The sequence below is a fragment of the Pieris brassicae genome, chromosome 2, assembly GCF_905147105.1.
Source record: "Pieris brassicae chromosome 2, ilPieBrab1.1, whole genome shotgun sequence".
Lineage (NCBI taxonomy): Eukaryota > Metazoa > Arthropoda > Insecta > Lepidoptera > Pieridae > Pieris > Pieris brassicae.
Window position 1 is genome coordinate 15,354,576 of NC_059666.1, and position 16,515 is coordinate 15,371,090.

The 16,515-nt window shown below is 36.5% G+C and overlaps 2 protein-coding genes across 2 annotated transcripts; both read right to left on the reverse strand.

Moving 5' to 3' along the window:
• Positions 1–64: 64 nt before the first annotated feature.
• On the reverse strand, positions 65–2,358 carry LOC123720766. Its single transcript, XM_045677525.1, has one exon. The coding sequence runs from the start codon at positions 2,222–2,224 to the stop codon at positions 1,712–1,714; it is 513 nt and encodes a 170-aa protein (XP_045533481.1). The 5' UTR covers positions 2,225–2,358; the 3' UTR covers positions 65–1,711.
• Positions 2,359–4,298: 1,940 nt separating this feature from the next.
• Positions 4,299–16,141, reverse strand: LOC123720615 (SID1 transmembrane family member 2-like). Its single transcript, XM_045677302.1, has 17 exons — positions 15,973–16,141; positions 15,067–15,136; positions 14,862–14,961; positions 14,037–14,135; positions 13,786–13,916; positions 12,847–12,957; positions 11,909–11,995; positions 10,844–11,041; positions 9,431–9,596; positions 8,837–8,911; positions 8,629–8,750; positions 8,052–8,511; positions 7,503–7,625; positions 6,964–7,080; positions 6,405–6,525; positions 5,055–5,301; positions 4,299–4,533 (listed from the first exon to the last, which is right to left on the reverse strand). The coding sequence occupies exons 1-17, from the start codon at positions 16,041–16,043 to the stop codon at positions 4,399–4,401; spliced, it is 2,433 nt and encodes an 810-aa protein (XP_045533258.1). The 5' UTR covers positions 16,044–16,141; the 3' UTR covers positions 4,299–4,398.
• Between the last annotated feature and the right edge of the window lie 374 nt (positions 16,142–16,515).

Sequence of the window (16,515 nt, forward strand, 5' to 3'; positions counted from 1 at the left end):
CTGTCAGTCAAGAACATCGATTAAAGTGTGTTTTTAGGTCCAACAAAATAATATAAACAATATATAAAAATAGGAAGCTCTTTAATATGGCACTACCTTACAGTACCTACATATATATTTAAAGATATGCCAAGGATATAACTAGCTCTCTTGGGCACTCCACTGCACCACTCCTTCAGCACCCTTGGGAACAATTCCCTAATTTGACGCAATTAACGCTAATACAGCAAAGCAAACATTATTATTAGGTAATAATAAAGATATAACATAATCTTGACTATAACAATACAAGTTTAGGCCTAGTTTAGGCTTTATGTTATAAGCTGAAAATGCTGTTTTTAACAATAAATTGAAATTATATGCCACATAATGTGTTATTGAAATGCACTCTAAGTTCTATAATAAACCATCTTACATAGAAATCAGCTTAACTTTTTCATATTTAAAAACTATGTACTATAACAGGTTTGTGCTGGTTCATTTAAATGAATTTAAAAAAAAACTTTGTGAATTAATTCAAAATTAAATGGCACATGAGCAATACAATGGAATTATGAATGAAATCTGAATAGCATTAAGACACAACTTATTTTATCATGCAATTTTCTTAATACATATTATAATGCTTGTTTAAAATAAAATAAAAATGTTATAAATAATCAATACAATTCAAGATCTAGTAAATATCACAAACTGAAATTTTATCAACTTATTTTAAAATTAACTTATTTCTACATTAAAATTTAAATAAATTTCATAAAAACCAATTTAACATAAAATCATAAGAGAGCAATAATTGAGTATTTTTAGGTAAATGCATTTATAGCATAAACACTTAATTCAGATGTTTTAGTTCAAGACCTAAGCCCTAGAAGAAAGTTAAAGTAATTTATAAAGTAGCTTACAAAAATATTAAAAAGCCATTAAAAATATTGTGGAATGCTTTGTTTAAATGTTACACCAGATTAGAGCATATGACCAGCAATTGAGTGTGGCGCAAACTTACTGACTCATAACCTAGCCTATATTACACCTAATATTGTAGATTTCACACAAAATGTAAACGCCTTGTATCACAAACTATAGGTATATATACTCTATGTCTCTATAGGGATATATAATAATGTATATTAGTAGAGTTTCTAAACATTAGGATATGGCAAATTAACAACAACTTATTGTCTAGTGGAATTCATTTTTTAAGTAAGGAGCTCAATGTCTATTGAGCCTGATACTTTATCACTGATAATTATCAGTACACTGATTTTATACAAAACAATAATATAGCAATTATATTGCAAGTTAACCAGTGAGTAAATTTTTCTTTACAATGGAAAATGTAGTACAAATTATAACTACCATTATAATCTTTAGTTTTATATGAAATTAAGGGAACCGGTTATTAACCAGAATTTTTAGACTACTTTCTTTAAAGCATATTATAAACAGTATATAGTAACCATTAACATCAGAACATATGAATATAATCTAGAGCAGGACGGTAATCTCAAGTGACAGCTTCACATTAACAAGCAATCCTATGTATTGATATGTGAGTATCTACTGTTTTACCTTATGGTAGCTCAATAATAATACTTTGTGTGATTCTACTGATAGAAGCCAGATTGAAACAATTTCTAATTTGTGACTTTATCCCAAATTGCATAGGCATATTGGCCAAAATAGCCTTATTGGTGTTAATGCCAAGATGCTACGTCTGAAGCCAGTGAAACATAAGGCTGTGTACAGTAGGATAATCTAACTCAGTGTTGGAACTGAGAAACTCTTTTAAGTCAAGTGAGAGGTTGGCTGGAGGCGTGTGATCGAGCACGGAATGCGCAGAGTTATCATCTGAAGCGCAGTCAGAGGAAGCTGGCTCTCGCCATGCTTCACCATAGTTTAACTCACGCAGATCGCACAGTGTTGGCGACTCATCGCAATCGCTCACCTCTTCGTCCACGGAAAGAGTTCGTGACTTGCTCCTTGCAGATTCATTTTCATTACTGTCTCGACTGTTTTCGTTTTGTCGCCGAGCATTTTTCAAGGCGCGATACCGTCTCGACCTCTCCCTCTGCAAACGTCTTTTTCTTTCATCGGCCCGTTCCAACTCTTCAGGGGTCTTCTTTGTTGCATTCTTACCGAAGAAATACCTCATAAATGACTCGTCGCAGTTTCGTTTAGAAAGATAACTCGCCATCAGCTTGTAATAGTATTGATTGTCCATCGTTTAACCAAATAACATAAGCTACTTTTTAAAGAAAAAAAAAACACCAGAGAATTGTATAGAACTGTAAATTTCTAGAAATTGCGAAATAAAAATAGTGAGAATTGAGAACGCGAGTGATGACATTTGCTGACGTGACGTCACCGACAATCAACATTGAAATTTTGACTTTTTCCTTTTGTCAAATGTCCCTGTATCCGTGGGGGATTAGACAAGATGCCTTAACAGTAGTGTACATGCAGGAAGTCGAAAATTTTGTATGAAAATTTGTCGACACTGCTTCGTAAGAGCCATAGAGTATATTTTCTAATCCTAAACCAACACAAAATACCTATCCCAGAAAATCATTTTTGTTTGTTTAAGTTACAGGAGGCTCATCTGATGTTAAGTGATACCGCCGCCCGTGGACACTCGCACTGCCAGAAGGCTCGCAATCGCACTGCCGGCCTTTTAAGAATTGGTACGCTCTTTTCTTTAAGGATCCTGAATCGAATTAGTTCAGAAATACGGTGGAGATTGCCTTAAGAAACACTCAGTTGTGAAACGACGGACGACAAAATGATACGGCAGTTTGTACTCTGCCTTCACATCCGATGGTAAAACTGAGTTGCAGGTATTTATCCTAACAATTCCTTTGAACGCTCTCCATGGCAAATGCGATAGAAGATGCAGATAGATCCCACATCTCTACGCAACGCTAAGGGATCAAGCCGCTCGAATAGTGAATGCTCGTCGACGATTCGAATCGCTTTTCGTTGAATAGGGTCAAGCGGAATGAGTTGGTACTGTGGAGCTCCTGCCCAAAGGTGAGAACAGTACTCCATGTGGGGCCGAATTTGCACTACAAAGTGCAAGAGTTGGAAGCGGTTGCTCGGGGTGAAGTACCGTTTCACTTTGCTGATCATTTTTTAGCGGAAAAAGCGCAAACTTGTGTCTTCTTGGGGTTAAATTGGACTAGATTTAGTCTATCCCAGTCCAAAACTCCACGTACCAGAGTTTCGACTTCAGACTTCAGATATAAGTTTGTTCCGGTATTCATCGACAACTGCCCAACTAATACCTGCCCGGCCAGTGTAAAGAGTATCCCCACGGCTGTTGTCCGATGGCAATGAATGTTACTAAGGTACAACATATCATTGATATGCACAATAAACTGGGTCAGGGATAGGACACAGCCTTGTGGGATTCACGGGTTTAAGGTCGGAACGTACTCCGTCGATGACTACCTTGATGCTCCGATCAGCGAGAAAGCTGGAAATCCAGTTGCATAATTTTTCGGGAAGCTCATAGAATCAAAGCTTCGTGAGCAGTGCTCTGTGCCACACCCGATCGAAGTACTGATAATCACTAATCAGCTGGTGACCCTCTAGACACCTCAAGAGATGGCCATTGATAATAGATCCCATAATTTTGAAGAACAAGGAGTTTATAGCTACTGGGCGATAGTTGGACGGATCGGAGCGATCACCTTTTTTAGGGATCAGGTGTATCGAAGCGGTCTTCCAGCCGTGTGTGTGCCGTGTGAGTACAGGTATCGGAAAAGACGCGTTAGGACCGGAGCCAACTCAGGAGCATAAATACGCAGCACAAATAAGGGGATGACATCAGGTAGCTGATCAAAGCTTGTTCGAGCGCTTCCTTTCTATCTGCAGACCATCTTTGGACAGGCCGTCAACGTTTCGTGAAAAGTGAAATATGAAAGTTGGAGACGAAGACCGGCAGACCAGTTTCCGGTACGCCGATGTTGTGCCTAACAAATTAGAAGACGTTTTGCAATATTTCAGCGATAAGTCTATGATGACGGCGGTTTTAGCCAAGTAAGCCTGCTTTTGTGTTGTGTATCTTGTTTTTGTGTATAAAGGGCTTAAACTTCCAACATATTAAATTGCCACCAGTTCTTTACCTTGATTATTGTACGCTAAGTGACACCGTTTAAAAAACATCGAATCTGAACCAGGATTTATTAAAGAATACAGACTTTGTAGAGACATGATTTTGTCATGAGTCTATACGAATACGTCAAAAACACCCTGTTTCCTCCATGAAATAAAAGGCGACGAATAAATGAATGATACGAGGTAAATCCAACTTTATATAGTACATATAAAATGTTTCATGTAGCTCTATAACTATAGTAAAATACAAGTATTTAAAATATTCCTTTTATTAAAGTGTCAAAACACTGCGATCTCAGTTCTCTTGACAGCGGATAAGCCATCATCCCACGTGAGCATGGTGTTGAAAGAAAGGTACAGCGCCACTGCTGATAGAAGGTGCCACAAGTCGTGAAAGTCGTAGAACTCTAGTACCTGTGCCATAGGATTATGTAAATAATTTAATAATTATAAAAGCCTAGATCCTGCGTTTATATTTTTTCTACCATATCGAACGTTTATCTTCCTACTACAACCGATTTTTATCAAAGTAAACACGTTTGCTTGTTGGCTGCTAGGGCTTCATTATTTTTTACTCTTATTTACGTTACAGATAACAGAAGCTCTCTGTTATTTATGCATTAAGTATAAAGATTATGCACATCTACTTCAAAATTTTAAATATTTAGGTCGAAAGTGTAACATAATTATGGAAGCTAAGATTTTTTTACTTGAATGATGAGGTTTTTGTTTTTTATTACCAATAGACTAAACAGGTGCTGATTGCCATCTCCGCAAGACCAGATAAGCCATAAGGGTGTAGGACTCTCTTTTTCGGAAGACTGTTTCGGAAATACTTCGATAGACTACCGGTTTTCCTTTCCCGAGTGCTCTTGTAACGCGCTGTGGATCGTGGAACGGAATTTATCATGCTATATTGTCAAAACGATAGCTACCTTGCATTCGTGGTTGCTGTGTCTAGAAGCGGCAGGTGTGGCAGCCCAATTGGTACTTCCAGACAAGAAGAAGAACAGTGCCGGCATCCAGGCGGCTGTCGCGCCCGCTAACAACACCCACACGTACCAACGTACGCGTTCTCCTACCACTAACTTCATAGCGAGATAGCAAATCATGTACAACAGCGTGTTCCCAAGAAGTACTTGCAGCATATGGGACGCAAAGTCACTACCCTGCCGGATCAGTCTGCAATAATAAATCTAATTCAATAATAATCCAGTGGCGCTAAGATCTTTTGTGTCTTTGCCTCAGATACCTTTTTTTCGCCCATTTTTCTTTCCATGACAATTCCATTCATAACGTCCTTTCAGGTTTGAGAGTCGCACGCTTGACCCTAACGTACCGTTTTAAATTAAATAGGCCCTAGGATCGAGTACAGAATGTACTTCTAATATACCCAAGGAATTCTATACGTAAAACAGAAAATAGTCTTTGAACTTTTAATTTCAAATGACAGATTTAAAGCCACAGAACAGGGCAGATAGCCTTTATATTAGATATTATCTCAGCTGATAGCATTGCCAATACACTGCAAAGTTTAAATAGTTGGACACTTATAATTATTATTGCTAACATAACTCATTACTGTGGAGCGAGCGTGCCAAAGCTTTACAATAATCGGGAACTGGCTTCAGCATTTAAGTGTGACGACGTGAAAAATTTACTAAATTATATGGAATAAGTAAAATGAAATATTGTTAATTTTTTTTAACTTGCCTTTTCGTAAATTAATTGATTTTTGAAGTCAAACGTCTTTACCGGCGTTGGAAAAAAATTTACCGCATTTTTCCGGTACGCGCCATTGTTTTCTTGTGCCTACCATAGTTGATTCGAAGATAATCGAATAACAAAAATATATAATAACGATAACAATTAATGAAATTCTGTAATAATCTTAGTAGTAATAAGGTAAAATGAAATATTGTATTATTTGTATTCATTTCTATGATAATAACAGCCTTCTGTTAAACCTTATCTAATTTAACTTTATTTAACTAATTTCTGTAACGTTGCATATACTTAGTAGATCATTTTTCGAAAAATAAGGTCATACAGAAATTTCACATCTTACGTGTGTCTACAAGTACACGCACACATTCTTTTTAAAATAAATTATTGCAATTAATTCACGATATTGATACATAATACACATAACTGGAAAGTTCTCACTACAATAGGAGTCTGGGATACGTAACTTTTATATAACCCGTTATTCAATAAATACAATTATGATTATTTAACACAATTAAAAAATCTTTTACTTTCGGGAGATGGAAAATTAAACCTACCCATATATGGCGAAGAGCCAGTTTACAGCATTTGCTATGAGAAGCAGCAGAAGCCGGGCCCCATACAAAGGCCTGGCGCCACTCCGCAGCTCGCTTGCCGCCATTGCCAGGGACTGCTTTTCTGAGATTTCACATTAAATAACTAAAATTTTAATGCTCTTTATTGTTTTTCTAGATATGATTTAATGATCATTTTTGAAACTAATAGGAAAGTATTTCAAAGTCGTGGACTTTTTGGGTCTGAAACACGTCGGTTTCCTCACGATATTTTCCTTCACCGTTCGAGCGAATGTTAAAGAGCATAGAAAGAAAGGTGCACAGCCGGGGATCGAACTTACGACCTCAGGGATGAGAGTCGCACGCTGAAGCCACTAGGCCAACACTGCTCATTAAGGCTCGATATTGAGGGTAATTTTCACAGGCGAGACTTAGGGTTAAATGTGACCCTAGAGTTTTTACAACGACTTAGACATACATACACACAATCAATATTAGTTCCAGAATATAAAAAGCCGAAGAAATAATTCTTTAAAGATTAGTAGAACTATAAAATACCCACCAAAACGCAGTTGTCCCACGTAGTATATTCGTAGCGAGAGTAGTAGAAACGTGAAGACGTGTAACACCGTGAATACGCCCCAGAAAACTCTGCCTCCGCCCAATACGCCCCAAACCACTACAACGTATTGAAGGAAATAATTATCAAGTGTTTTTTACAGTTCTTTCTTTTTTTGTTTTCGTAAAATAATGTTATGCTATGATAAATTCTTATGAATTAATCAATATGGTCTTCACAGAGAAAACAAAAATATGTTGCTATAAAATTAATGGCTTTAAAGTCTACATTCTAATTCGTAGCTGTCATATATGTCAAACTTCATACAGAAAAAACATATTTGACAGCTGTTGAAACTAGATTTCAGTTTGATTGACGTTCAAGAGTCTGGGCACGACAGAGAGAAATCAACAATCTCTAGTCCAATCGCAAACACACGACACGATCACTATTCCCCTTTGACCAATCGAAATCAAAGTAAACGCGTCATCGTTTCGTCTAACTATTTACAGGACAAAGAAAATTAGGATCATCCAACTTACCAAAGGCAATGATGACTGCCAACACTCCAAAGGTTGCATGTGCCCTCGCGTTGATATCAGGATGTCTTGCTTGATATATCTTTATCGTGCTCAGAACTGCTAGCACGTACATGAATGCCGTATCTGCGAACATTATTTGCCAATATTTTTTTATAACCAGTCAATGAAAGTATCTTAAAATATACGTCTGAGCACGGAATATAGATAAGAATAGTGCATAGAGGACAAGTTTACACTCTTGTGATTAACTATATTATTAACTTCGTATAATAGTTAGTGGTTGCCTGGAAGAGATCGCTCGAAAGCGATAAGGCCGCCAGTTTCCCTCTTTTTGATTTAATTATGTTCAATTTTTTAATATTGTAATGTAACGAAGTGTTAATAAATAAATAAAATATTTATATTGAAATTTAGTTACAGTGTCATTGTAGATAATAATTGAGCAAAGACACTTTCAAGGGACTTCCGAAATAAGCGGTTTACAAAAATACTCGAGTAAATGCTGTTTTGCCAACACTATAAATATCTCGTTATAACGTAACAACTTACCAAATTGGAAGTTAAGGCGATTGGGGCAGACGTGGTACGAAGCGGAGAGGATCGCCACCACCATCATTCCCGCGCCCAGAGCTGATAAAAGCCCATAGTGAGCCGGTATACCATAATTCGGGTCACGTGGAAGGCGTCGACGGCGTGCCCTACGACGTCGTACTTGCAACATAAACAGGGCTCCGAGCAATAAATAACCAAGATTTGAGAAGACGTGGTTAAAATCGCCAAGAGCACCAGCTGGATGTGCGCAAAGGAAATTATAGTAGCAGATATCTAGCGAGCCGGATACGTTCATGACAACTTGAAACGCGATCACGAATTGGATCACGGGCAGTGCGTAGAATACGGCCACTGTGTATAATGTGTACAGATAGCGGTCCGACCGCGCCCTTATCGTGCGCTCGCGCTGCCGTGCTAGTGCTGCCACGCGCAATCTTGCCGGTAAACCGAAGGGACCCTGTAAACCGGTATTCGTAAAGTGACCAATTAAATCTTAAATAAAACCAATTTTATCATATATCTAGATCAAGTGTGACCTAGGACCTAGTTATATTTATGTCTGAAATAATCGAACCTGTACTCCAGCGGTTACTGAAGCAGGTTCAGGGCCTGCACCGGGAGCGGGTACAGCCGTCGTCGTAGCAGCAGGCTCGTCATCTTCGGAGTCGCTATCATCATTTCGGTCGTACGTGTTCGCTGGAAAGATACAATATGTTTAAAATGATTTATGTTTAATACCCGCCGAATATGTTATATTATATTAAATTGAAATAACTGCCTACTTGAGAGTCTTCGAGACGTTTCTTGGGGCGATGTAGCTGGGTCAGTCAATGTTTGCTCGTTTTGGGATTCGATGCCTGAAAAAATAGTGAACAAAAAATGACATTTATTTAAATATTCAGTAGGCTTTCCCCTGATTTCGTTGTTAAGAACAAATTAGGAGATTTATACCCGTTTTGTTACATATTCAAAAGTATAGTTTTGGTAGGTGATACCGGCAATTCATAAACAAACATTTTGAACAGGTAAGTATGTAGTGTAAGTTTCGTGCAATCGTGGACAAGACAAAACATACCTATTTGTAATATGTTATAAGTCCAAAAAATGGTTTTTTAACAAAACAAAATATCCCAATTAGTTAGATTAGATAATGTATGAGGTTAAACATAGTTGTGTCCCAAACCCTACCTTGGTTAGGAAATTTAGCGCAAACTATGCCAAAAATCCAAAATGCTTAGAAGAGAATCTCATCCATAAGGCCAATATTACTATGCAAACGTTTTTTATTACTATTCAAGTATTGTGCTCTACAGAGTCTTAGAAAAGGTTGAGAAAAGTTAAAAGCCTTAAAAATATATTTTCATTATTTCACCAACCAGACCGTGAAGTGGTGTCTGCCAGCACCGCTTGGGGCGCGACGAGCTTCGCGAAAGGTGACCAGCGCTGGGCCGCCACCAGAACCCCGAATGCCACGTAAAATGAGAGGAATATTGCTAACGTCACCGTCGCAGCTATTACGTATTGCTGTCGACTCAGTGCACTCTGAAAACAAACAATGCAGTGTATATGTTTATAACTCAGTAACGTTAGCCACAGTATTGTCTTTTATTAAAATAACTTTTACACATTTAAATAAAACACTTTTTCAACGGATTGAAGTTATGTACTATTATAAACTTATTTTGTTTTACATAATTTTAAATCATCCACTGAAGTATTTCCGAACCAATTCGACTTAGGGTCCTTCCAGAAAAGAGCGTACCAATTCTTAAAAGGCCGGCAATGCACTCGCGAGCCCTCTGACATTGAGTGTCCATGGGCGGAGGTATCACTTAACATCAGATGAGCCTCCTGCCCGTTTTCCCCCCTGTTTCATTAAAAAAAACCCGGCTGTAGAGAAAGGTGTGATACTTTTTGACATTCAACACCCTTTGTCTTCAGTCACCGTGACCACGCACGCTGTAAAGCACGCGAAACGTCGGAAAAAAAAAATTATGTAAAAAAATTATAAGTTTATAATAATACATAATTTCAATCCGTTGAAAAAGTGTTTTCTTTCAACTTTAGCCATATTTTAGATTATTATTAGACAACTTTAGGTTTATGTGCAGTGTTTTTTGTTTTCAATGTGCGACTGTCATCCCGGATATGACAAATAGACTTTCTATATGCGTTTAACACTCGTACGGAGAAGAGTGACAGTGTGTCAGGCAAAGAAGGGTGAATATTAGAAAAAGCAAATGATCACGAAACAGATACGGTATTTACCGTAACCAATAATATGGGCAATCCAGACATTATGAGCCGTGTTGGGCACATGGCCTGAGCGTACTCTCAACCCTGAGGTGAGCGCTCTTACTATGAGCGCTTTTAAAACTAGCTCTGTAAATAAAAAAACTAAAAACCGACATCGTGTTTGTGTAGAATGCTACCTCCTTGTCTATTAAAAAAAACTAATCAAATACAGCCTAAAGACCAAAGGTTGTAGTGGCACTGGTTAAAAATTAGATTCACGATTAGACAGTTTGACATAAGTGACCTCATTAATAATATAAATGACAATATATTATTGTCTTTGGTTAACACAGCTTTTACACATAGAAAGAAATCACCGTGACCACGCACGCTGTAAAGCACGCGAAACGTCGGAAAATTTAAAATTATGTAAAATAATTATAAGTTTATAATAATACAAATAGCTTTAATCCGGAAAAAAAATTGTTTTCTTTAAAAGAATTTGTAATGTCAATATTATTCATATCGTAGAAGTTAAGTAATGTGACTACTACCTGTATAGAGACCAGAAAGTCCTTCCGTCTTTCAATAGGGTCTGGGGCGTGAGGCAGCAAGTAAGATGGCAGTTCTCCGGCCAGCGAAGCCTCCCACATTTTCTCAGCCCGTGCTTCTATGGGTACTTCGCTCAAACACGCCTCATCTGTTGCATGTACCACTAACACCACGTAAAATCCGTTGGGGTATTGCGATCGCTGTATAATTTATCAATAATCTGTGTACATGTCGCAGTCAACCAGCTTAATTAGCCGTTCAATCAACCTAGCCGGCCTAACAGCCTAGCCACTTTACTAAACAGCGCCGTATAACAAGCTCCATTACAAATAAGCATTTTTTACTTTTTGCCTCCTAGCGCCGAAACTTTCCAATCTGTGAATATGGCTTCGCTCTTAATTTGCAAAAACAATAATATGTTAAATAAAGATTATTTCATGTCAGATATTTTAACTTTCTTATTTCACAATTTGTACGAATGGAAATGATGTATCAAATGCTACGGCTGGATCTCATTCAGGCCGCTTGTTAAACAGCGCTGTATAGTAAAGAGGCTGTTGATTGAACGGCTAATTAAGTCACGACATACTGTGTACACTATATGTAACGTCCCTCGACGATTCCCCTTAACGACAACCTCTCAATAACGACAACTATTGAGTGATAAAGTACTTTTTAAGGTACTAAAATTAGTAACTGCACAGCTGTGTACGTTCTTTTGTCGCTTTATTATCCTAGCCAGCAATAAACTCGACTGTCAGCACCATGCATACGAACTTTCTAAGAAATTCGTACTTTTGTTTACGAATTGGGATTGGTTGCAAGTGTAGACTGTAGTTGACCATAACTAAGTAGGAGTCATGGATCTATACGTTTCTCTTTTCACCATTTAACGCCAACTGTCAATAACGCCATAAAGTATATAGTCCCTTCAGTGTCGTTATATAGAGTTTACACTGCATATATAACTAAAACCATATATATATATATAATTCTCGTGACACCGATCTTCTACGAAACCAGTTTTATTTACTTCCTCAACAATTTGAAATAAAAAGTATTTATACCGCAATCGACATAGCTCCTGAAAGCATCATTGTTAACCGCGGCTCACCAGTCAATCCTGTCGAGTCTATCGTCTGCGCAATAGGACACTGGAAACCCAAACAATAATAATATTAGATTTTTTTATACTGATCCGGACCGATGTTTGGCCACAATCCAGGAGATACCTATATAATCGCCGCTTAAATGAACCCATATTATACTGTTCTAGGGAAAACAATAGATTGTAGCAAAGAACTATTTTATTACGTAGCAGTATATCACAGAATCTGCAGTCCAGTGACCATTTCGCAATTGACTGGAATTACACGTGCCTCACGCACGGTGCACGATGTCAAAGCCAAAAATCATTTATTCATGTAGGTAACCCAATGTACACCTATGAACGTCAAAAAATGAAATATACATTAAATGCTTCTAATTTTACATTTACTGCCAGTTCTCCAATCAAGGGCGTAGAACGGAAGAGAAGAACTGGCAATAAACTCGTAATTAATCGCTAATTTTTTTTGTTTTACACAACGTCTGTAAGAAGCTGCAACCATTACACCATGTTCCACATGACATCTTAATTAATAAAATAAATTAAAAACAAAGATTTATCCTCTATCAGCAGGAGGCATGGTGAAATAGGAGCACGCACTTACATTCTCGTGAGAACACTACGCAATCAACATTTATTACCTCGTGGAACCTCATTTTAATATATTGTCTTGGCATTCAAATTTCTAACATCGGATTGTTTTGCCGTAATATTAATTTTAAATAAATTAGTTTTATACATTTGCGTTTTTTAATTTTCGGGTATGGCGATCGTCATTATCTCGATAAGGACAGCCTTCTAACAATCACTGCCACCGCAAACACCCTTTTTATTCGAAGATACGTAGCTTAAGTAAGATTTTTTTAGTATGTCTTCAATTATTATCATGATACTTACCGAATAGTTCTGAAGGGATAATGTCGCACACAGCTCGCTCTCAGAATTAACGACAAGCCGCACGCGATTCTCTTCGCCTTTGAACTGGTATGAGAGCACGCGGGGAGCAAACTAAAAAACATATGAGATTAAAATGTTATATTTAGCGAGTATTAAACATATTTTAGAAAATACTCTTTATTCGGTTATAATGTGCTAACTCTTTAACCAAAGATAACTCATCGTAATTGTCTAAAGTCCATAATTGCTGTATAGCACGAATTAATTTTGGTGGCGGTTTTCTTGTATGGATGTTCAGATATGTCAATACTTTAGATAAATGAAACACTTTGTTTGAAGCTGGGTAACAACTGGCTTTAATTGTTTAAAACATGATCTTATAAGATTTAAGAGTTTGTAAATCTTATGTTATTGGACATTATCGGAAACGAGAATTACAATTTATGAGAGTTGTAAGAACGAAAGGATTCATATTGGCTTCAAAGGTGTGATTATTGTTTATATTTGTTTTACGCTTTTAAATATTAACTAATATATATATATATATTAGTTAATATACATATGTATATATATATATAAAGATATATATGTAACTTATGTTAGGTTACATCAGTTAAGTTACATAAAGTATTTTGAAATTAAAGAATCAAAATAAATAATTATCTAAGGTAGATTGTAATACGAGATTTAATGTAGAAAGTGTATAAATTTTTTTATAAAACGTTTGGTTAACGAATAATTTATATAAAATCAATGGGAAACATAGTTACGTATACCGTACTACCTTTCGTTTATTTTTGTAATAAGATCGATTGCGCCTGTAATCACGGTATCATAAATCAAATCCAGTGTGGTCTCAGGGTAAGATTCAGAAGCGAGATTTAGTTTTAACACATACGGGAGGCATAAGTTTTTTTTTTGGGACATGAAGGAACCTACCTGTGTGGCATAGAGCGCGGTAGGTGCGTCGAGACGCCACGTCTGAGCTATATATACGCGTACGTGAAATGCTACGCTCGTGGAACTAGATGTCGACACGTGCAACGAGTAAGAGCTGCGTTGCTCGATCACTGAAACAGATTACATTTTTCGTAAAAAAAAAACAAAATATATACGTACCTAATTAAAACAAAGCAATATTGTTATAGTTAGTTTAACAGACACCTGGGTACATATAATATTTTCCTTACCTGCCGAGTCTAGATGTGCGTCATCAGGACAAAGTGTACGTTCCAGCTCGAACAATTTGCGTCGATTCACCTCGTATGGTAGTTGCCATGTCTCAGCACCTATGCATATTAAAAAAACTATATATGATATTCATAGCTTGAATGGGCGCCTATTTGTGGAAATGATTATAGATCATATTCTTGTAGCTTTATGTACAAAAAAATATAAAAACAAATTTTAAAACAAATGGTAACTTTCACCAGTATAATACGCGAAATAGAACTAATTTGAGTCTACGACCAACCAGGCTCCAGAAGATAAACGACTCCTTATATGGAAATTGTATTCGTTTTTGCAACAAACTCCCAAGGGAAATTAGAGAATTATCACTAAATAAATTCAAAACCCTCGTTAAACAATAAGGCTTTTTATAAATTTGACGAATACTTGAATGATCCTAATCCTTGGGATTGATTTGCACTAGTTCAAACAATTTGAATGACTCAATGCTTGGCGATTAAAGAGTGGCGGAAAGTTTCTTGCCAGTTCTTCTTACCCGCTCTACGCCCTTGACATGAGAACTGGTAGTAAATGTGAATTTACAATTAATTTAACTTCTTTTTGACGTTTATAAGTGACTTGTTTTGTTGAGTGTTACTTGTTTACCTATATGAATAAAGATATGTTGAGTTTGAGTTCGGTATAATAAACATACATCGATTTTCTCGGAAACATTATGTGTATGAAATAAAAAAATGACGTCGTAAACAATTATTTACGTTATAATTAATTTATCAACTGAATGGTTTTGATGTTCGGAAATATCCTTAATGACCCAAACATACCTGCGCGCTGCCGGGCAGTAACGAGCACGGGTCGTGAACCATCTCCGCCCTCGACGCGCGCCCATACGACACGTGGAGCATCACGACTAACACCTGCCCCCTTAAGAAACCCATACCGATAAATATATTTGTAAATAAAAAAAATATTAACTAACTTTATACGAAAGTAAAGGGTGTGGTAAATATTTCAGAATGCGCTACTTACTGGTGTAAAGTCTAGAATGTACTCCACTGTACTATTAAGCTCCAGCGAGTAGATCTCATCGTATGGGAGGCTGTAATATTAAGAATATTTTCGTCCCTTGATACATACAGCTATAACAATGAAGGTGCAATTCAAAGATGTAGACACTAATTGTTATCTGTCATAAGATTGCTATTAAAATATTTAAAGAAGCAAGCCCACAGGAGTCGATATGCAAGTAAGAAAATATAATAAGAAAATATTTACGTTAAAGCTAATTTAGCTAGCTTAATCTTCAATCCCTTAATTTCATTATTAAATTCAATATTCTTAATTCGTTTAACTCCCTTAAATCAACGTAACTTTTAAACGCGTATTAACAAATATTAACAATTCGAAAAATATGCCAATTAGACGCAGCCCTTGACCCCTATTAAATATAATTCGTTGAAAATATTTGAACTGATAACATGCGCCCAAATGTGTTCAGTACTCAATCTAGTTCAAATAACAAGTTATACGTATGGTTTGAATTGTGTTTTTAAAAATAATAAGACAGTTATACAGCATAACCTTTTCTGGACACTTTGGAATAACCATCGTTAAACTGACGTCTAGTTTATTGTGTTAATAGTATATACATGTTGTCTTTATGTTATAAGGTAAATTTAAGTGTTGATGTTCGTTTTTATACACGTGTTTGGGTAGTTTTTAACAACTACCTAAGCCGCTGTAACTATTTCTAATCTGACGTCCGTATTAAATTATCTCTAACTAGCAGCTTTGAGATATGCGAATAATTTACTAATAATATACATAATTCATCTAAGACAGCGAAAGAGCTCATTAAATCGAGACTGTTCCCAATTAAAAACAAATATCACAAAATATTATTTAAATCTCCACTTTCAAACATTCAATACTTACTTAAGTTGCACTACGGTGACGCTTTGCGCGTGCGCATAACCGATGCACACTAACACACACAATAAATACATTACCACTTAAATTTATTCGAGAGTTAAGCAAATCTACACTACATATTCTAAACAAGATATATATGAGTAATTGTAGTGACACAAATCAAATAGCACTGAGTGCGAATACCGCCCGTTGATAACAACCCAACCGGACACTTATCAGATACCGCAGACAATTCCAGCGATCAATACTTATCTGATAATTTTAAAAAACGTTAATGGGTCATACAAATAAGGTAATATAAATCCAACTAATCTCTTTATTTTAAGGGTTTTAGGTTGAATTTCATTGAAAATCACTTCACTTTCATAAAATTCTAACGCATTCAAGTTACGAAATTTAATATAAAATGTGTATCTTCCCGTGCGTTTAAAATAGGTTGTTGGATAAAAAAATATATTTATAAAATATTATCGTGTATGAGTCAAACGCAGGCGCTTGGTTGGAACCGGCAAGGATTGGCTGGCCAGTACTGTTGCAGGTAAAGGA